This window comes from Heteronotia binoei, chromosome 5 (assembly GCF_032191835.1).
Source record: "Heteronotia binoei isolate CCM8104 ecotype False Entrance Well chromosome 5, APGP_CSIRO_Hbin_v1, whole genome shotgun sequence".
NCBI classification, from domain to species: Eukaryota; Metazoa; Chordata; class Lepidosauria; order Squamata; family Gekkonidae; genus Heteronotia; species Heteronotia binoei.
In genome coordinates, this window is record NC_083227.1 from 44,783,294 (window position 1) to 44,804,964 (window position 21,671).

The 21,671-nt window shown below is 41.7% G+C and overlaps 1 protein-coding gene across 1 annotated transcript in view; it reads left to right on the plus strand.

The window, feature by feature from the left end:
* The window catches only part of PRKAR2A (protein kinase cAMP-dependent type II regulatory subunit alpha), a 123,813-nt gene extending 107,226 nt beyond the window's left edge, over nt 1-16,587 (plus strand). Inside the window, exons 8-11 of the mRNA XM_060239396.1 lie at nt 2,051-2,125; nt 7,563-7,628; nt 9,911-10,049; nt 12,547-16,587. Coding sequence (XP_060095379.1) covers nt 2,051-2,125; nt 7,563-7,628; nt 9,911-10,049; nt 12,547-12,680 — 414 coding nt within the window. The 3' untranslated portion in view covers nt 12,681-16,587. The remainder of the gene's footprint in view (nt 1-2,050; nt 2,126-7,562; nt 7,629-9,910; nt 10,050-12,546) is intronic.
* The last annotated feature ends 5,084 nt before the right edge of the window (nt 16,588-21,671 follow it).

Sequence of the window (21,671 nt, forward strand, 5' to 3'; positions counted from 1 at the left end):
GTTCAAAGGACGTATAGTGGGAGAATGTGGGAAGGACAGTGGTAGAGCATCCGCTTGCTAAGTGGTAGAGCATCTGCTTGCTAAGCAGAAGTTCCCAGGTTCAATCCCCAGCATCTCCAACTGAAAAGGGTCCAGGCAAGTAGGCATGAAATACCTCAGCTTGAGACCCTGGAGAGCCTCTGCCAGTCTAAGTAGACAATACTGACTGATGGACCAAGGATCTGATTCAGTATAAGGCAGCTTTGTATGTTCATATGTCAAGCCACATTTGGAGTCTGCAAAGGGCTGACCTGTATGTTAGATGGCCTGTTGATATGATCCAGGTAGTCTCCTCCTGAGAACTTATCAGCGTATGATAGCATAGGGTAGTGCTGAGCCAGTTGCTTTCACAGTAGGCTGCACATTCAGTTCTTCCATGTCCTGCTTGTGGCTTGAGACCTGATGGTTCAGTGACGTAGAATGAAGACACAAGCATTGCATACAAAACCTGGTATGGGATGGAAGAGATTGCAGCGGCTGCTTTCCGTTGCTTCCAAGGACAAATGGTAGCAGGGACAGTGCATGTGTTGCTGTGCTCAGCTTCATGCTTTGGCAGAGGTGGTGGGAAGGAGAAGGCATGATTTTCCATTGCCATTTTCTTTGGACCTCCCAGGTCCACAGGAGGCATTATCTCAGGTTAGAAAGGGATGGGGAAATTGTGGGGTTGTTTGGAGCGGTGAATGGGCAAACAAGTCCTCAGGAATAAGTAGCAAAACCAGTTTGGTATAGTGGTTAAGTGTGCGGACTCTTATCTGGGAGAACCGGGTTTGATTCCCCACTCCTCCACTTGCACCTGCTGGAATGGCCTGGCAGAGACTGACCAAGAGAGAGATCTTGGGGTCGTGGTGGATAACTTACTGGAAATGTCAACACAGTGTGCGATTGCAATAAAGAAGGCCAATGCCATGCTGGGAATTATTAGGAAGGGAATTGAAAACAAATCAGCCAGTATCATAATGCCCCTGCATAAATCGATGGTGCGGTCTCATTTGGAATACTGTGTACAATTCTGGTCACCGCACCTCAAAAAGGATATTATAGCATTGGAAAAAGTCCAGAAAAGGGCAACTAGAATGATTAAAGGTTTGGAACACTTTCCCTATGAAGAAAGGTTAAAACGGTTGGGGCTCTTTAGCTTGGAGAAACGTCGACTGCGGGGTGACATGATAGAGGTTTACAAGATGATGCCCCTTCTCACAATACAAGAACTCGTGGGCATTCAATGAAATTGCTGAGCAGTCAGGTTAAAACGGATAAAAGGAAGTACTTCTTCACCCAAAGGGTGATTAACATGTGGAATTCACTGCCACAGGAGGTGGTAGCAGCTACAAGCATAGCCAGCTTTAAAAGGGGTTTAGATAAAAATATGGAGCAGAGGTCCATCAGTGGCTTTTAGCCACAATGTGTGTGTGTATGTATGTATGTATATATATATAAATTTTTTGGCCTCTGTGTGACACAGAGTGTTGGACTGGATGGGCCATTGGCCTGATCCAACATGGCTTCTCTTATGTTCTTATGAAAGGGCAGCGGCTGTGAGAGCCCTCTCAGCCCCACTCACCTCACAAGGTGTCTGTTGTGGGGGGAGAAGATATAGGAGATTGTAAGCTGCCCTGAGTCTGATTCAGAGAGGTGGGGTATAAATTTGCATTCTCGTCCTCCTCCTTTTCCTCCTCCTCCTTCTCCTTCTTCTCCTTCTCTATTTTAAGCGGAATTATAGTTCCTTGGAAAGCTCCCACAATGCAAAGAATTAGTTTTGTTTTGTTTTGTGAATCTAAGTAGATGGAAAGTGCTGCTTGTAAATTTACATTTGTTTATTTAAATTGTTTTTCCTCCTCCATATAAAGAGGGAGCTTGCAGCTATAAATGACTATAAATATCAGCCAGTAAGTGATAATGAAACAAGCTGCAGCAGCAAAACCCAAATGGCAACCCTGTTATTCAGTTAGCCGGGATGTGCCAGAAGGAGGGCTGGACTTGGCAGAATTCATTTTTTCCCTTTCTCTTGCAGCCTTCAGAGCGAATGAAGATTGTGGATGTAATAGGGGAGAAGAGTTATCAAGATGGGGAGCGTATTATTTCTCAGGTATAGAAACACAGAGCCCTTGTGACAGACTCCCTGGTACAATAGGTTACTTCGCTTGCCTTCAGTTGCTACAATTGGAACATGAATTGTTTTCCCTTGTTTCAGTTGATAAGACATTTGTGCGCATATATATTTTTATTTTATTTTCATGTCATCAATCTAATTTGTTTCTATATTTTAAAAACTTTTCTAGATACCCTATAAATCTCTCAGTTTTCACTGTGGAAGACAGTGATCCTGAGAGATAGAGCTTGCTAGTGCTCTGAAAATAGAATGAACAAAGATTGTCCAACTCTTTACATACCAAAGGGATTAAGTGTCTGACTTGGCTTTATAAGGCAGCAGTATGATCTTGGTTTAAATCTAGAGATATATTACTGTGCTTAGCCAGCATTCCAGAATATGTATGAAGTGCGCTCTTTTTCTGAAACAAAATTTGTTAAGATGAACCGGCTGGTTGATTAAATCAAAATTTAGCACCTCACTACCTCCCTTGGGAAATGGTGCAGTGATGGTAGAAGCATCAGCGGGCAGAATGCTCCCTTCTGTACAGCTTGTAAAGCCATAGGAGGCAATGGGTGGGGGGCATCTGTTTTTCTGAGGGTGTTTGTTTGATTTGTCCAATGGAAAAATTGGGACACTTTGGGGAGCACGGGGCGGGGGGAACCCCTAAGAAACATACTTTTCTTTGCAATGAGTGGAATGCTTTTGCAGACGTTTTGCAGACTCACTCCGAATGTAGCATGAAAAATCTGAGGACTTTTTCATTTTTTAATTGGAGGTTTTGGGAAACACTGAAAAATACTATGAAATATAATTTTCTTATTGGAATGAGTGAAATACTGTTAAAGACCAAGTTTTACTCAAATTATATAGCATTTCTATTTGTCATTTTGGGGAGATCTGAAACAACTTCTTGGGTGGGGTGAACCCTAAAGTCTGTGAAATGCTATTTCTGTATGCTATAAATACAAGATTTTCTATATAATGTGGAAAAAATCTGAGGACTTCTCCCTTTTTTCTCCACTGGAAAAATTTAAAACTGAATGAAATGTGCTAAGATAGCACAGGGTGCAGCAGTTTGCAGTTTTCTTTTGCTGTAGTGTTGGGTATATTTGCAATTTTGCTTGTACAAAGCAAGGCATTGATATGTTCCACAAATGAATGTTTGCATGCTGAGTTATAAATTATGTATTTAATGTCAAAACTTTATTTAATCATTTTAAACACTCTTGTTTGTATGCAGATTTCAAGCTGCACATCTGATATTTTGTTTTAGTTCAAGGCTTCAAAGTGTCTAAAATGCTTTTCATGCATTTCGGCAAGTTATTAGTGCCACAGGAAATGTGTGTATTTCCCCCCCCCCCTCCCCCATTATAAATCCTCCCCACCCAAATTGTTCATGATTCGAATAACTTGCAAGACTGTGAAAAGCATTTTAGAAATCTGAGTGCCTTGAAGTAAAATAAAAGTATCAGATGAAATTTATGGAAGGAAACAGGGTACTATAAATATTACAGTGATAATAACTCTAATTCTCTGCCCCCCTCCCCCCCCCCCGGACTATTAAAATGTTTCTTGTCTGGTTTTTTTTTTATTTGTATAAAACTCAACTTTTTAAAGAGCAAAAGTATTTTTTTACTGGCAGCATGTAGTATGTGGAAATTGCACATGTGGGGAAGTTGATAAATCATCTGGGAAATGCTCTGTGAAGCTTGATAGTATTTTAACATAATGATACTGTCTCAAACAAACTTATTAGTGAATATGTTAATTATCTTTAGTGGGACTAACCTTCTTTGTCTGAGAAATGAAAGCCTCTTGTGTGTTTGACATATAACTCTCCCTGTGCTAGGAGTCTACTAGCCAAAAGCAAAATAATTCAGCATTATTTCTAGATGTGGTCTCTTACATGTCAATTGCTGAACAATTCATAGCTTCTCTCCAAATCTATGTCATGCTGCAGGCAAAATTCAGATAGCTCTAACAAATTGGTCTAGTCAATGCCAGTGAACTCAATATATTCTCTGGCTTGTGTGTTCCTATTTTTCTTGCCTCATGGGCTGCAAGGAAGTCTTTCTTCTAAGCATAGCTTGTTGTGATATGCAAATTTGGGCACCATAATAAATTACACTTTGTCCTGCCCAGAAACTGGGATTCTAAACCATCAGTGCAACCAGTGGTAGGGCTATGGGCAGATTTTTTTTTTTTTTTGGGGGGGGGGGGGTTCAAAGCCAGTTGTGGTATTATGTCACTTCTGGTTTTAAAAAAAGGAAGTGATTCAGGTAGCTCTGAGACTCATCAGAAATTCTATGGTAAAACCTTAGAGTTTCAGGTGGTTTTGAAAGCTACACCATGCTATTTTAAGTTTTTTAAAATAACGGGAATGATGTGACGCTGCAGCTGATGTTGCAGGGTGGGGGTATTTTTCTCCTCCTGCTCTGAGTGGTGGTGGGCAACTGGAGCAAGGGGCTGGGGAATCCCCCCCATCAACGGGGTGCGTGGGGTTTGGCTGCTCTATAAACCACAGCTTTTAAAAACAGAACCTTGGTTTAAAAGATTGCTTGAAGCAATAGAAACTTAGTTAGATAACACAGAGGAGAGTTCACCTCCCTCACCAATGTACACTTGTGGTTAAAATCATCAGACAGCCTTTATTGGCGTGTATAGACATATACAATAGAAGGTCGGCCGAATTACAAATTCGGAGAGTACAGAGTCCATACAAAATACGATTAGAAGTACAAGATAAAAACAGAAATAACAGCATAATAAAGCCTGATACATAGTATTACTGATCAGGGCGTGTAACCATAACACTATGAAGAAACTTTGCTACTATTTCAGTTATTTCAGTATCAGAAGTCTCTAGGAGTGGGGCTAATATGGGATATAAAAAATTACCATGGGATGCCAAATAAAAAGGGCACTGAAGAAGAACATGGCAGACAGTTTCAACACAGTCCTTCGTACAAGGACAGTACCTGCTAGAGTAAGGAACTGCCAGATAAGATGGCGGAGGGAAGAACATTAAATCTGGCCAAGGAAAAGGCTCTACGCAAATTTGGAGCTAAGAGTTGATAGAGGTATGCAACTGGGAAGCTTGGATTTGTAACTATTCCTAAATTTAAGGGAGAGCAGGTTCTTCTGGCAAGGCTATAGAGAGTTTGTAAGAGTTTGTAACTCTCAACCCAATAGACTAGATTTTGTTTTTTAAAAAGCCTCAGACTCAAGAAAGCATGGCTAAAGATTCTGAGGATCATTTCAGGGAGTTTATTTTGGCTTCAATGTAAGATAACCAGCTGGAGTTGACAGATTCATTTAGTAGCTGAGATATATAACTAAGAGAGTCAGAGCTGGTGGAGTCGTAACCAAAATTTAATGGTGTGAATCCATGCCTTAGTAGCCAGCAAATTCTGACCTCACTCCAAACATAAAGCAGCATGTGGAACACACATAGGTACCCCTATGGTTTTTTGGAAGAAGTTAGAGTGGACATGTTCAACTGAATTGTCAATTGCATCGATCCAGAGAGGCACCCCATACAGTAGTTGAGCTCCGGTTAAAGGCTTTATGTGCTGCTGGCACATATTGGTTACCTCAATAAGAGAAGTAAAAAGTGAGAAATTGCCGCAGCACTAACTTTAGCTACATCAATAGCCATTCTACGATGGTTTTATAACTTGTGGTTATAAAAAGTTGACACCCACACTCTTACTTTAGATGCAACTACCCTCATCTCCAATAGCTTAGCCTTCAGAATGACTGTAGGATGTACCTTGGTTTAGTGCAGGGCTTGTTACAAGATACATGCAAGTGGAATGAGGGCATTAATTCTGTGCTGCTTGAAGCAGCTTACACTTAATGTCAGATTTGAAGCAGTATATTTAAAATACAGCAAAAAAAAATACAGTAAAACCCTTAATGGTACAGCTCTAATGCAGAATTCCTTGTTGCAGTAATAGTTAAAATGTATTTACTTATGTATTTATATCCCACTTTTCTTCCCTCTGGGGTCTTGAAGTGGCTTACAGAATTACTCCGAAAAAATGATAGTTCAGACAAAGCACAAAGACAAAAAGAAAAGCATATAACCACCACAAGTCCACTGCACTGGATTGGCTCACTTGGGACTATAGGCTAAGAGCCCTTTCATTCTTGCCTTTCAGCTTGTGCCTCTGGCCATGGTTAGGCTGAATATCTGCACTGGAGGTGGGGCAGAAGTTTAGCCAGATTTCCTACAGAAAGCATAAAAATGTTCCCAACCAGCCTTACCTGCCTCTGAGAAATATATGAAGTCCGTACTCCTTACTTTAGTTGTTTTCAGGGCTTTTTTTGTAGCAGGAACTCCTTTGCATATTAGGCCACACTTCCCTGATGTAGCCAATCCTCCAAGAATTTACAGGGCTCTTCTTACAGGATTGGCTACATCAAGGGTGTGTGGCCTAATATGCAAAGGAGTTCCTGCAACAAAAAAGCCCTGGTTGTTTTTACCTAAAGTAGATGTGATCAAAAGATAGAAAATGAAAGATGAAAATGATAACAAAATGGGAGGCAACCAAGGGAGGCATGGTGTATTTAATGTGAAAAGAATTGCTGATTGGAGAGCAAACTAGGACTTCATGATAGCCAAGACTAGTTTCAGTTATACACAACTATTCTGAACCCAGGATCTAAACTAGAACATAAAGGGCCACAAATGAATTGCACAAGTCTGTACAGCCTGTAGCTTGACAGGCCTGTACTGCCTTAAGGCTGGTGTTTATGCTGCATCTCTGTATTCTGGTATAAGTAGTGGCGGAATGTGCTGTCAAACTGCTGCCAAATTATGGCAGGCCGGTAGGATTTTCAAATAAGAGAGCAACCCTGGACTTCCTTGGGAGTCTTCCATCCAGGTATTGACCCTGGATAGCTTCCTAGATCTGGCAAGATCAAGCTAGTCTGGGCCATCCAAGTCAGGGCATTATAAGAATACTAGAATATACAGTAAAGCTGTAAACTGTGAGGGGAACTCTCAAAGCTCAAGGCATTCCCTTAAATTCTCTGCCATTGAAACAGACACACACTGAATTTTACAAGAATACTAAGCAGCTCAAAGTTTTTGGAACTCCTTTCATGCATAATGGAATACAGCATCAGCCCCTTGAGGGACTGATATTCAGCAGTGGTGAATCTGGCCCCCTTATGTGTGCCTTTCTAATTTCCTCAGCACTTCCAAATGTCCGCTGTTCTTCAGGTTTCTTATTATGGCTCTTTAGTATTTAATTCTCACAACTTGGACTTTGTTCTTCCCCTCTCTGTGCTGTGCTTAGCCTTTTCCAGCAGCTGCTTTGGAAATTGACACACAATCTGATTTGAAAGATAGAATTTGAACAGAACTGCAGAAAGTTAAGCTACATGTGATTAGTTCTTGTTTTTTTTTCTCTTTGCCTCACAGGGTGATAAAGCAGACAGCTTTTACATTGTAGAATCTGGTGAAGTAAAAATCTTGATTAAAAGCAAGGTGAGTTCAAATACGTCTGTAGTGAAGTACTATAAGTTGTAGCTTGCAAATGAGAAAGGGAAAAATGGTCTTGGAAGCTGATGACTGAAAATTAATTTCCCCCCTAGTGTTCTAATACGGTCTGTTCTTCTTGAATCCTATGGTCATTTGGGGATAAAAGTGCATAATAAAGTACCTGTGGGTGGGTGATAGGATGATTAAGGCCAGACTAGGTAGTTAACAGAAGTGTTCCCAAAAGCTTAAGGCTAACCCCGGCAGAGTAAATACACTGGTGCACCCATCAAAATCATCATATTTATAGAGGAGGTAGGACTTAACCTAAGTCTACTTGAATTGGTTCAAATTCTGGAGAGAAGTCCTGTCTTCCTTAAAGAGTCCCTTTGTGCTGTTACATACATCTGAAGATAAAATAGTAATTAAAATAGAGAGAATGAGCAATCTTAGAAGCCTACAGACTGCTTTCTTTGGAACATAATAGAAATCAATACAAAAATCAGATCCTTATGTCTGAATACAAGAGAGTAAACAGAACACTGGAAAAACACTTACATTCACACTCAGAGTATACAAACATATATATTGCCGGCAAAGACATTTGTCAGCAATATATATGTTTGTACACACTTAGTGTGAATGTAAATGTTTTTCTGGTGTTCTGTTTATTCTCTGGAACATGGCTGACACAAAGTAAGATGACAGTGGATACAGAATTGGTTAAGCAACCAGGGAGCCAGTTCCTCTGTTTTATTTCCAGGAATGGTGATAGCTTTGTAGTTGGTGTAGTAATGGTGTAGTGAATGTTGTAGGAAGTGCACGTATGTTGAAGTAGATTGTGAAGATGGTCATTATACATTGGGTACATATTTGTACGTAAACTTGGTAACAGGGAGTGTTTGGCTTGGCTTGGGGAAACGGTTAGCATGAAATGATCCTCACGAGCAACCTCATGCTTAGAAATGTCATTTGTGAATTTGCCGTTATACTGATTATCCCTCTCCACTGAGCCAAGTTAGAAGCCTGCTGCCAGCCCAGGCTACAACGCATGCCATTATCAAAGAGATCATATTTCAAAATTAAGAGCAGAAATGGGGCTTGGATCCCACAGAGCATTTTTGCTGATGGATGAATTATTCTCTGTGGGGCATGGTTTTCTTCTCTTCCCTCCTGCTGCAGCCCAAAATGCAAAGGAGGGAAGCTGGGAAAGCTGTATTCAGCAGACGAGGGGAGTCCGCTGATCATAAGAAACATTGCGATCCATCCTTTAGGGTTGTGCAAACATTCTCTTAGCTGTGGATAAGGGATCAGGATGAGGCTATAGGTCCATGTACTCTCTCCTTCCTTCACTGATCAATATTTAATTCTTCTTTAATGTTTTGTTTGTGTTAGCACTAACCCTATTTCACAGTACCGAGGGTTCACAAATCAGCTTCAAATCATGGTTTGAAAGCTATCTTTGATAGTGGGAGAGAAAGGGGTGGAATTTGTGCAATGGAAGGAGGAAGAAAGCACGTGCGCTTAGGCATGACTCCTGGTTGTTCATCCAAGATTGAAAGATTGACAGCAGTACATCTGCATTTAGCCAGTAAGCCTTTTCTTATGTAACATATCTTATGTGCTGACAGTCACAATATACAGTTTCTGTCAGCAGAGCTCCTGAATTTCCTAATGGAACCATAATAGGATTCAGTTAACAGGCAAGCAGTTTGCACCATCTTCAGTCTTCTGCCTTTTCAGAAGCTGTCTTATTTGTTCTGAATGAAGTTAAGGTCCTCCTACTATACTGCTGTAGGGACATTTATGAAGGCCCAAGCTGTGACAGAAATAGAAAAAGGATTTTGTCCATGCAGAATACTGGGCTGTCTGTCTGACAGCTGCTAAGAGAATATTGTTGATAAATCTCATCAAGTGGGTTTCCTCCTGGTGACTGAAAATGGAGAGTAAAAGAATAACAATAACATCAGTTATCAAAAGCCTCAAAATCATTTTAAAGCCACACAATTATTACTCAAAACTAAACCCTACACCCAGCAGCAGCAGAACAGCAAATTCACAGCTGGAAAAAATATACTTCCATCACCTTTAAATGCTTTCCTTGATTGGCCAGTGAGGATGGCATTGCAGAAAATGTTTCTTATAATTATTCATTTGATAACCACAAAACTTGTAGCAGTACTTGCTCATATTGTCTCTGTATGGATGAAATTCATGGGTAGGGGGGAAGCTTTTTGATGTGTTGTGTTCACAAGCGAGAAGTACTTCTAAGTGTGGTGTTTCTAATGCAGACTATCACACACAAGGATGCAAACCAGGAGGTGGAGATTGCTCGGTGTCAAAAAGGACAGTATTTTGGAGAGCTTGCACTTGTTACCAACAAACCGAGAGCTGCCTCTGCCTATGCTGTTGGGGAAGTCAAGTGTTTAGGTAAGGACTCCTCTCTTCTGATGTATTCTTCCTGATCAAACACCTTCCTTTTGGGCTCAGTGGCTTAATTTTGGGCCTTTATAAATACGGGACTCAGGCATTTCACTAGTTGTGTTTAAACAGGCAGATTGATTGTGGTGCTCCGGCTTCTGTGGTACGGTCATTGGTAATAATTAAATTGTCAGTGTGTGTTGTGCACGCCAACACCAGTACTCAAATTATGGAGATAAAAGTAAAAGGGGCCCTAAATGAAATGAACAAACCTCCTCTGATCCACATCGATGTTAGTTCCTCTTCACAAGCCATCTCTCTCTCTGTTCTTACCCAGTGGTATACAGGTTATTCATATAGAATGCATTCTATAATATATTAGGTTGGCATTTATCTGCCTCAATAACTCTCCTCACTGTGCTTCTGAAAGGTGGGGTCCCAAAAGGGACATATCCACAATGTGGTATCTGTCTTCCTGAGACTCCCCCGGGGAAGGGTTGTTAACTGAGATAGTAAGTTAATATGATACAGGGCGGCAGTGAAGCAAAGTGGATTATGGCTTTCAGATTGGTCTAATCAAACGTCTTGGCCAGTCAAATGTCTGCATCAGCCTGTCTCCACACTGTCATGAAACAGTGTTCATAGCAACCTCATCTTGTTAAGCTGGAACCTATCCAGTGTCATGACTCTGTTCATTGTTTTCATTCCCTGTTCTGGATCTTGCTTCTGTCAAATTAGTTATGTCTCGAGCGTTGTATCCGGGGCAGGAAAAATTCAGCCCTTCCTCCTCAGCAAAGAGTTGCTATCCCCAAGAGGATTCAGTTCTCTTCTTTGTAGATTCTCATGGTTGAGTTAGACTGCTACTCCAATTCTTTTATATGCATTTTCCTGCTAGAATGGAAGAATATGCATTGTTCTCCTTGGGTCTACCCAAGATTCTTTTGGATTCTGAGTTTACTGCACACAGAAATGAGGCTTGGAGTAAATAGTGAGGCATTTTCAACTTAGCTAGAATGTTCTGGCAGCCAGTGGGGATTGTTGAAATGTGGCAAGAGACTGTTGAGTGCCACTCTAAATCACTCCAAATATATGAGGGCAAAGGAATGGGCAGCCAGCCCGTGGTGTGATCTGGGTAATGCAGAACTGGATACCAGGTTGCCCTCCACAATTGGGCACATAACTGTGAAAAAATCCAGGCCTATAGGAACATAAGAGAAATCATGTTGGATCAGGCCAGCGAACCATCCAGTCCAACACTCTGTCACACAGTGGCCAAAAAAACCCAAGTGCCATCAGGAGGTTCACTAGTGGGGCCAGGATTCTGGTGGTTGAGTTAGATTGCCAGGTCAAGGTAGATTTACTCAAGGAAGTGTTAATAGAAATGCTAATCCCCCCCTTTAAACAACAGTAGCTGGGGGACTCTACAAGAGTTAGTGGGGAGGCACTGATACAGAATGCTGGCATGAGAATTCAGTCCAACTTTCCCCCATGATGTTAATGCACTGCCCTGTGTAACGAAACAGAGTTGTTCAGAATTTAATCTACATAAAACCCTTCCTACATAGCTTATCTGCTCAGGAACCTGTGGCTTCTTCCATGGGAATTCCTGCACATTGCATGGGATTCTGGAGCATGTTCTGCTGTGCATTTTTGGTTCACGTGGGCTGCAGACCAGGCATGTTGAGTTTCCCTGTTGCCTGATTCAAATGAGCGTGTGCCTTAGAAAACACAGTACTTGTCCCAGTGATGAACCGCTACTAAACTTGCTTGGAACTCCGCAGCTCGCTGGGACACACCTTAACCACTGACCTAGCAGAATGGAGTGATGGCAAAACTACTGTGTGCTATAAAGGTTTGTTAACAGACTGGTTTCCAAATTTCCCAGTGTGCTTCCAGCATAAATATTCTTCTGAGGGAAGTGTTGAAGATACAAAAGTAGTCTTCCGCAGCATCACACTAGAAACGGACATTTGACTGTTGTCCAATCCCAAGTTTCCATCAGCTTGGCTGATCAGAAAATGGGCTTTCCTTGATAGTTGGCTAGCAGTTTACTTGGCAAGAACCTGGAGGACACTGAATTGATTTCTTAATTTGCTGAGTGGTTTCCCCAAGGAAGATTGTTTTTGTTTAAAGCACAGTGGGGAATTTGGAAGCAAGGCAATTAGATTTGCCTCACATCAAACATCTTGTATAACACTGTTGTGGCTCTAGGTATTCAGGAAAACTGTTTGAGAGAAGTGGCTTCTTTCAAATTAGCAGAAATACTCTGGATTGGTAAGAACCATTTGGTTCGCCCAGTAGGCCCTTTTTCTCACGATCCTATGCAGCAGTGCATGATTCCTTGATTTACACCTTCATGCAAAGGCTATTCAGCTTTGAGAGCTTTTAGGGAAGGCGTCTTGCAGTTTTCCTGAGTAACTTGAGTTCATTGGGATTCTCTCCCCATGCCTTGCCTTGGAGTCAATGTTCAGATGTTCCTTACTTGTATCTTTGTGTTTCTGTGCAGTTATGGATGTACAAGCATTCGAGAGGTTACTTGGGCCCTGTATGGACATTATGAAGAGGAATATAACACATTATGAAGAGCAACTGGTGTCACTGTTTGGTTCTAGCATGGACCTGACCGATCCAGGCAATTAGGCACAGAGTTACCTTGGTGCCTTCTCCATTCAAGACACAGAAGAGCCTCCTATTAGCAAACTACACAAATGAAAAATGGACACTACGGGACAGTGGCTGTTGGTGTCTTCTTGGGCATTTTTTTTAGAAACCTACATAGGTCTCAGCACAGCTGGATGGGTCAAGGGTCCCTTCAGGCCTCTGCTTTGCTGCTGAAATTTCATTATTAGACCTAGTTTACTGCTAAGTTTCTTTAATCCTCCTTTCACTTTGCTTGGTTCAGAATGGCATGTCTCTCCAACAATTTTAAGTGCCTGATACAAAGATGTGGAGCCCTCTCTGTTGTTCTTGCTCAAAAAAAAGAAAAAATACAACAAAAAAGTTTGGAAGTGATTGGGGGTAGGAGGTGGCTCTTACTTGCCTCGGGGACAGCCACCTCCTTGCAGTATCTTATTGTCAGTGTTCCTCATTTCCCCTCAGCATACCACATGCTGTGTTTAGTGATGATACCCTTGGATTTGAAATAGTTGTTAACTCTCTGAGAGGATGGAAATATGCCAGAACTAATGGGTTTGCAAGGTCTGGGCTCTTGTGCCATCTGTGGAATGTGGCAGGTACTGCAGCTCCTTAAGTTTGAGAACTCAAGGGCTGTTCACCTAGTCAATAAGGAGCAATGAAACAAAATGCTTAAATCATTATCTGTAACAGGTTTGTTGGGTTTTTAAAAAAGTACGTGTTTTTTAAGGCTTCGTGGAACTTGAACAGTACTCCAAAAGATCCAGTGGCCGCAAGAATGTTGCATTCGCATTGTTCCCTAAAGCTTTGTCTGTTTCTTAAAATTGGATTGATTTGTGATCTCATGAAAAACAGCAGCATGTGACCCAAATTCCTGCTCATTGAGATCCTTTGTACGCCTAGATTTCACATGGCACTGCCCCCTGGGCAGAATCAAGTTTTAATGCTTTTCTTTTTTTTAAGTAGCAGTTTAATCTCTCTATCCTTTTTTGGTAATTTAAAGAATATGTACAAAGGGGAGCTCCCTTCAGCAGCAGTGTTTTACAGTATTCTTCGACATAATTAGATACACATTTTCCAAATGCCAAATCTATTTACTAAATCTTTTGAAAATTATCAACATTTTACTTCAGAAGTGAATGTTTTTTTTTTAAAAAAACAACAGCCTAAAATGAAAAAAAAAATTGCATTTACTCTTTGGGCAATTGGTATGTGGATGAAGGTATTTTTCAAGCTCAGATTCAGTTAATGAATGCCATTTCTCTAAAAAAAAAAAAGGCTAAGGCAGCAGCATTTTAAAACAGGCATCTGTTTCTATACCAAGGCTTTCCAAAAGTAACATCTGGATTCAGTTTTATCTGAGTATTTTTCCAAGAAGTGGACCTTAAAACTGAGCTCCTAAAGCATTAAAAACCAACCAATTTAAGATACTGAACTAGTAAACAGTAACTTCACTAGATCTTTTCATTATCTGTTTTTCTTAGCATGTTATAAATATTTCAGATGTAGACTTCTACTAATTATGGGTTTCAGACTGAGAGAATAAACGAAAATGTACTTATCATGGCCCTGAAATAATTCCACCATCTGGAATTCATCTGTCCAGGCAGTGCCACAGATAACCTGTGAGTTGTGTCCTAGCTGGTATCAATTTTCTAAACTGCTATGATTTTGGTTTCTATATTGGTAACTAATGATGGAATTTTAATACTTTGTTGAATCAGGGTATGATATTCTACTAATTTTAAGTTAAAAGGCCTTTTTTGGGGGGTAACAAATGCCTTTGGAAACGATACTGACTCCCTGGTGACCATATCATGTTCATTTTTCTAATGCCTCTATTTACTAGAGATGCACTCGCTTACTATCTTGAAAGTCAGAAGAAAATACACTTCTTTCATTGTAATATTTTTTGCACCAAAGATATTATTTTTAATTGTAGGATTCTTTCTTTGGGTAAACTTCTTCTAGGCTACGAATTTAACGAAGGGGGTTGAGGAGGAGAAAAGGATCACTGTGGAGCAGACACGGGTTGTGCAGCCAGTACTGGAGTGTCCAAGCCAGTCTTGAGTATTCATTAAGCTTTTGCAGATTTTCACCTGAGTCAAAGTCATGCCCTCAAGATAAAGCTTTTGAGCCATAATAGGTTCTGCTCTCATTTAGGCATCTGATTTGTCCCAGAGGCTTTTGGTTGCTAGCCAAATACCACTTGGCTTTGGTTACACAGAATTACTTCTTTTTTTCCCCTGGCCAAAATCAAAGACCATTCGCTATGCTTCTCTCTGATGGAAGTGCAAAAGAAAAAAAAAGTTTGATAGGGCAAAGAGCAAATGTGCGGAAAGCTGTACTCGGAACCGAAAGCCAGAGTGAGGCTTGAATTAGGCCATGATGATTGTTCCTGATTTGTAAATTGGGGGGGGGGGGGGGATAGCAACAAAACTACACTTAGTGCTGAGTTGCACAACCCTAAAACTGGTCTTGTTGTTCCAATCCATGTAAATCTTTTTTTTTAAATTTGCATATGTATGGATAGTAAAATTATTGTGTTAATTGCTTTCTCAAGAGCACAGTGAGAGAAATCCACCTGTAGATTACAATCAGAATGAGACCTGCTCTTTTTTTGAGGGGGGGCCTGTTGGATTCAAATGAGAGTCCAGTTTGCAGGTGTGTGGATTACCCCTGTGCTGAGGAGAGCACATTGTTTTTGAAAATGAACTGTTTCAGATTTGCCTGAAAGGTAACAATTTGGGGTTTGTAAGTGATCTGTTGTGCAATATTTACAGTGCTCTAACTCTAGCTTCTAGTCATGTATTCTCCTTGCGCCCCCATTCCAGCTGGAGTCTGGCCATGCTGCGAGTGATCCTACCCCATCTTTGGATCCTTCACTTTGACTGTATTAACTTTCTAAAAAACAATTTTTTATCTGATCTTGCTTACAGATTTTGTGTTTTGTCTCTATATCACTCTGTGTAAAGGGGGAAAGAAACCTGCTCATGCTTTGCATAAGACCATTGGCGATGTCTAGCTTTAATAAGAGAACTCAGCAGCAAAGTGGCTAAAGACTGGTGTCATCTGAGACTCTGTCTTTTTTTTTTTTTTAAAAAGCTTCTTGTCATTTGTGAAGTCACTGGGAGAGAATATTAGTGTTCTGGTATTATATTCCTGTTAACGTCACAGCAGACGTTTTCACAGTGTATTGAAATCCTTTTCTTTACAAACAGCAAAAGAGTGCAGATTTGGACAAAGAAAAAAGGCAACCCTTTTCAGATGTTCTGGGCATGTGTTTGTAAACTTGCCAAAAATACAACTTCTCTAGGTTTCGCTCCCCCCACCCCAGTCATCTTTTGTTTGAATTTCGCTGGTAGATCTCTCTCCTCCACCCTCCCTCCAGTTTCTCCAGTTGCATTTCATTGGGGAGAGGGCTTTTCTTTGATTTCTCCATGTACAGGCTATAGGGCTATGCTGAACCTTGATCACCCAGCAGCAACAATGTCCCGCATCTCTTAGGAGCATGACACACACATTTGCTGTGCCTAGCTAAAGCTTAAACCACACACTGCCAATGCTTTCCTTCAGCCACAAAAAGTCATTCTAGTCCTGCATTAAAATGCTACCTCAAGGCTCCAAGTGCTTTAAATGTGTCTTGCCTGTGAGAATCCCACAAATTGGTCTGTTGCATTTGGTGTTTGGAATGTTCTTTTTAAAAAAAAATTGCTGGGTGGGTGGGGGTTGTTGTTTTGAGTCATTTTTATAGCAAAATTGCGTGAAGATAAGTTCTTGCACTATACAGTATTGCACAAGATAAGGAGTAAACATCTGCCATATAAAGATCCTGGTCTCATTCTGATCTGGGGCTTGAGGTCACTTCCAACTAATAAAAGCTGACATGCCATGTCCAACCTTCCTGATTACACTCTTGCTTGTATATTTCAGTGTGCTTTCTTGTACATTTTTAACTTGTTCCAGCAAGTGTAACTGTTGCATTGCTTTGAGACTGAGTAGGAAGGTACCACGTAATTATTACTGAATGTAAAGAAATGTGTGTATGGGGTAGCCACTATAGTCTGCTGGATATGCATGAACAGCCAACAGCCTACCATATAGGCATATGACATGTGCTGTCACTGGGCCAATGTATATATGTGGGCATAGTGAAAAATGTAAAGAGGAGTAGAAAGATAATGGACTACAGAAGATACAATTTGTGAAACTCACTTGTATGCCAGATAAACACAGTGATCCTGTTTGTTGTTCTAAAAAACTTGACATGGATAGTTAAGTGTAAGAGATTCTATAGGCACAGTATTACAATAATTTTTTAAAAAGAATTTATTGTATAGAAGAGAATTCACATGGCATTTACAGGTAGATAAATGTCTAAATAGCATAAAGAATTCAGCTGTAACCAAAACTGATTTTTGACATTTAACGGTATTGGATCTTTAAGGCCAAGAAGGCAAAAATGCATGTTCTTGACTGACAATCTTTTGTTCAAGCCATTTCTAGAATACCATTTTGAAAAGGAACCTATTGGCTTGGATCCTATAGACTAGAGTGCATGTGTAGATTCCACCCCCCATCTTCAGTCTTCTGTGCAGAGGCTCTCTTATAGCTACGCTGGTATTTTTAACACCCCAAGGAGAGCCCCTCCCCTGCAGAGCTTATTAGAGGCCATTTTCCCACATAACAGTCACATGATCAGCAAAGAGGAGCTCCCTCTTTCCCTCCGTCCTTCCTTCGCTGCCGTGCTGTGAGGCTGCGTTCTCTTGAGTTCTGTGTATCATGAGTTTTCTCAAAGTTTCTTTGCTCCTGGGCTCCCCTCTCCTCTTTGGGAGATGTCACAGATGGCTTTGTTTAAAAATGTACTCAGTGAAGTACAAAAATGGCCCACTTAATTGAACACCTCTGCCTTTTCTGCTTCGGTGAGGCCCATAATACACCCAAGTGCAAGATTTGCCTCCAATACACCCCAAAAGCCTGCTCAGATTGAGCAGCATATTTGAAGGCAAACTTACAAGAAAAAACATTTTCTTCCTCTAGTAGCACAGCAGGGAAAACATCTGCCCTGGCAGAGCACAGTCAATCTTTGCCTTCAAAATCACTGGTTAGAACTGAGCAACTTGCAAGCCCCCCATTGAGCCTCTTGGTTCCATCAGTTCCAGGGACAGAAATGAAGTATCTGGTCCAATCCCCAGTTCGTTCAGTTGAACACTGCACATAAAACCCCCCGCCTAAGAAAGCCCATTCCAGTCCAAACAAGGAGAAGCACTGTTCCAGTTCCAAGATGCTCCTGAATTGATTAATTCTTCAGTTCTAACCAAATCAGCTTCAGTTCTGACAGAATGGAGGGGAGCCTCTGCCTTCTCCCTTTGTCTCCCCATGTCATTTGTTCTCAGAAGGGGAAATAGAGCCTGGCCAGGGCTCATCAATTGTTCCAGCAGCTAGTGGACCATTGAAACCATCCTCCCCAGCACAGTGGCAGAGTTCTGTCCCTCCACCTCCTTGGCAAGGCTACACTTACTATTTTCCTACTCCTAGACATTAAGAATGAGGCAACAGGCAATCACGAAAAGCACCTCCAGAACTGAGGCACCCCTTTTTATAGAACCATGATGTTGTGGGTCCACCAGTTTGGTATCCTCCAGCAATCTCTCCTTACCTCCTTATGAGGCACTCAGCTTCCAAGGAAAATCAGGCTTTTGAGGGCTGACTCCTCCTCTGGTCTGGGCTCAGACTTACCATCAGACTCTTCCCCTGATGACACTGTAGGGGACCCTGATCTAATGTCACCTAATGAAGCTCTGTGCAGAGCAAATGATGTGAGTGGCTACATAGTTGGAAATAGAGGTGATCTCCAGCAACACAAGACCTCGACAAGATCTAAGGCAAACTATGCAGAGTCACCTGGTATAATCACCTTCCCTATCCTGGAGGGTGTTCTTGACATCTCCAAGGCCCTCTGGCAGAAACCAGCTAACATAGTTGCCACATCCAAAAAGGTGGAGAATTTATAGAGTGTGACAAGGTCATACCATTTTATTCTGCCATTCTCCAGCTTCATCATAGCCAAGGAGATGCAGGTGAAACAGCGTACAGGTGTGTATTCCTCACCAGCTGATAAGAGAAATCGATGCAGTTGGTAGAAAAGTTTACTCTTCTGCTGCACTCAACCTGTGCATTGCCAACTCTAGTGCAATACCAGTCATTCTTCTGAGGAAAAGATGGCTGTTTATATAGAACTTATGCCTGAAGACAAGAAGCCTCTGGCTAAGCTCCTCCAAGCAGAAGTACTGTGCCTATCCAAGCAACAGATTAATGCAGGCAGACACTCTGCTGACTCCTCCAAAACCATGGTTTCAGTTAAGATTCCTGGGAAAAACATCAACAACCTCAGATATGTAGATGACACTACTCTTAATGGCAGAAAGAGAGGAGGACCTAAATAACCTCTTGTTGAGGGTGAAAGAGGAGAGCACAAAAGTAGGCTTGAAACTCAACATCAAAAAAACCAAGATCATGGCATCTGGCCCCATCACACCTTGGCAAATAGAAGGGGAAGACATGGGAGTAGTGATAGACTTCACATTTCTGGGATCCAAGATCACTGCAGATGGTGACTGGAGCCATGAAATTAAAAGACGTTTGCTCCTTGGGAGGACAGCTATGGCAAACCTGGGCAGTATAATAAAAAGTAGAGACATCAGCCTGCCAACAAAAGTCCGTATAGTCAAAGCGATGGTATTCCCAGTAGTAATGTTTGGCTGTGAGAGCTGGACCATAAGGAAGGCCGAGCGCAGAAGAATAGATGCTTTTGAGATGTGGTGCTGGAGAAGAGAGTCCCTTGGACTGCAAGAAGATCAAATCAGTCAGTCCAAAGGGAAATCAACCCAGACTGTTCCCTGCAAGGTCAGATGCTGAAGCTGAAGCTCAAAAGGGAGCACTCCCTGGAGAAGATCCTGATGCTAGGAAAGACAGAAGGCAAAAGAAGAAGGGGACGGCAAAAGATGAGATGGCTGGACAGTGTTACTGATGTAACAAATACAAATTTGAACAGACTTTGGAGGATGGTGGAAGACAGGAGGGCCTGGCGTCACTTTGTCCATGGGGTCGCAAAGATTCGGACTCGATTGTGCAACTGACTGAACAACAACAACAACTGAGGAGGCATGCTTAACCACACTCCACAGCGCTTCCTCCTGACACCGGGCAGAAGGTGGAATGCCTCCCATTGCAGACTTTCTTTTACCCCAAATCAAGAAAAACAAGCAAACAGCCTGTTCTTTTGGTTTCACAGCAGGTCCTGCCACTCCATACAGGCCTCGGCAGATGTATGGATTTTACCAGTTGCAGTTGCCATACTTTTGGCAGTTGCAACAGCAGCCTCACTCATCACAGTATCCCACGCAGTGGCCCTTTTCAGTCTGGCAAGGGGCAGGCACAGGTCCAATCATAGAGCTAGACATTTGGACTCTCAACATCAGCCACGTCCTAAAGCACCACAACAGTCTCCAAAAGGTTCTTTCTGACTAGGGCCTGTAACAGACCCATCCCCTACTGTCTTTAAAGACTGGTTGGCTGTTTTTAGCAACAAATGGCAGGAGGTCACTCATGACATTTGGGTTTTGTCAGTTGTCAGTTTGGGTTTTGGCAGATTAGAGTTTTGGCAATGGCTACTCTTCCAACATCCTGATCAGACTCTGAATAACTCCATGCCTGAGCTGGAACAGGAGCTGTTGTTCCTTATCAAAAAGGGGGCAATACAGAGAATTCTTGACTCAGACCCCATCACAGTTTTATTTTTTCCTGACACCCTGGCAATCCTGCACGTGAGGGATCTGAATTTCCCCCCCTGAATGTTAGGAAGTTCAAAATGTTGTCTTTGGAGTTAGTCCTACAGTTGTTAACATTAAACTGCTACCTTGGTTTGCTTGACCTTCAGGATGCTTATTTCTGCATAGCTATCTACCCCTGTTATTGCAGGTTCCTGCATTTTAAATATAATCATATTCCTTACTAATATATGGCCCTTCCATTTGGACTGGCAACTGCCCCATGGTTATTTTTTAAATGCACTACTGTTGTAGTAGTACACCTAAGGTCTAAAAGTTGTTCTGTTTACCCATATTTGGATGACTGTCTCATTACGGCTCCTTCCCATAAGAAACTAGAGTGGCAGGTTTCCTTAATTATACAGATGTGCTAGGAGTTGGGTTTGGTAATTAAGAGCAAAAAATCACGCCTCCAACCATCTCAGAAGGCTTCCTTTATTGGGGCCCTTCTGGAAGCCACAGTGGCCAAAGCTTTTCTACCAGTAGGTAGAGCCCTACACTTCAAGGTGTTGATTAGGTGCTTGTCTAACAACGGGTTTCAGTCAGTGCTTTTCTTTCAGAAGCTGTTAGAACGGATGGCTTCTACCATGGCCACAACCACACATACATGCCTAAGAATGCAACCTTTACAAAATTTTAAAAGGTTTTACAGTGAATTTTGCCCTGCCATGTATTCCCAGCATACAGTTCCCTAGGTCCATAATACGGCAGTTGGGCTGATAGGTGTTGGTAGCTGGAGCACCATTGGGAGGAAGGGCACCTCAGCTTTCTATTGCATCTGATGCATAGTTCCCTCCCTTCCTAAGTGTAGCTAATGTAAATCATGCAGTGATTGAAACCTGGTTTACATGCCTGTTTAGGACTGCTGAATTCAGGTGACGTATGGGGTTCTAAATTCCATTTGCACAATTTGCTGTTTGCAAAGTGATGGATTATGTGACTCATGGCACAAATCACACTTGATTCTAGAGCTCCTACCTAAAATGTTTGTCTGCCTACAAGTTGATGGGAAATTTATTTCGCACTGACATTAGCCACATAATATTAGGTAGAAAATTGCCTGTTCTCCATAATCACTCTTACTGTGTCTGATTCCAGTTAAAGGCACAAAATGACTGTTTCCCCCCTCCCCTGCCCTTTGTAATTTTCAACTGCTGTGACAGTGTAG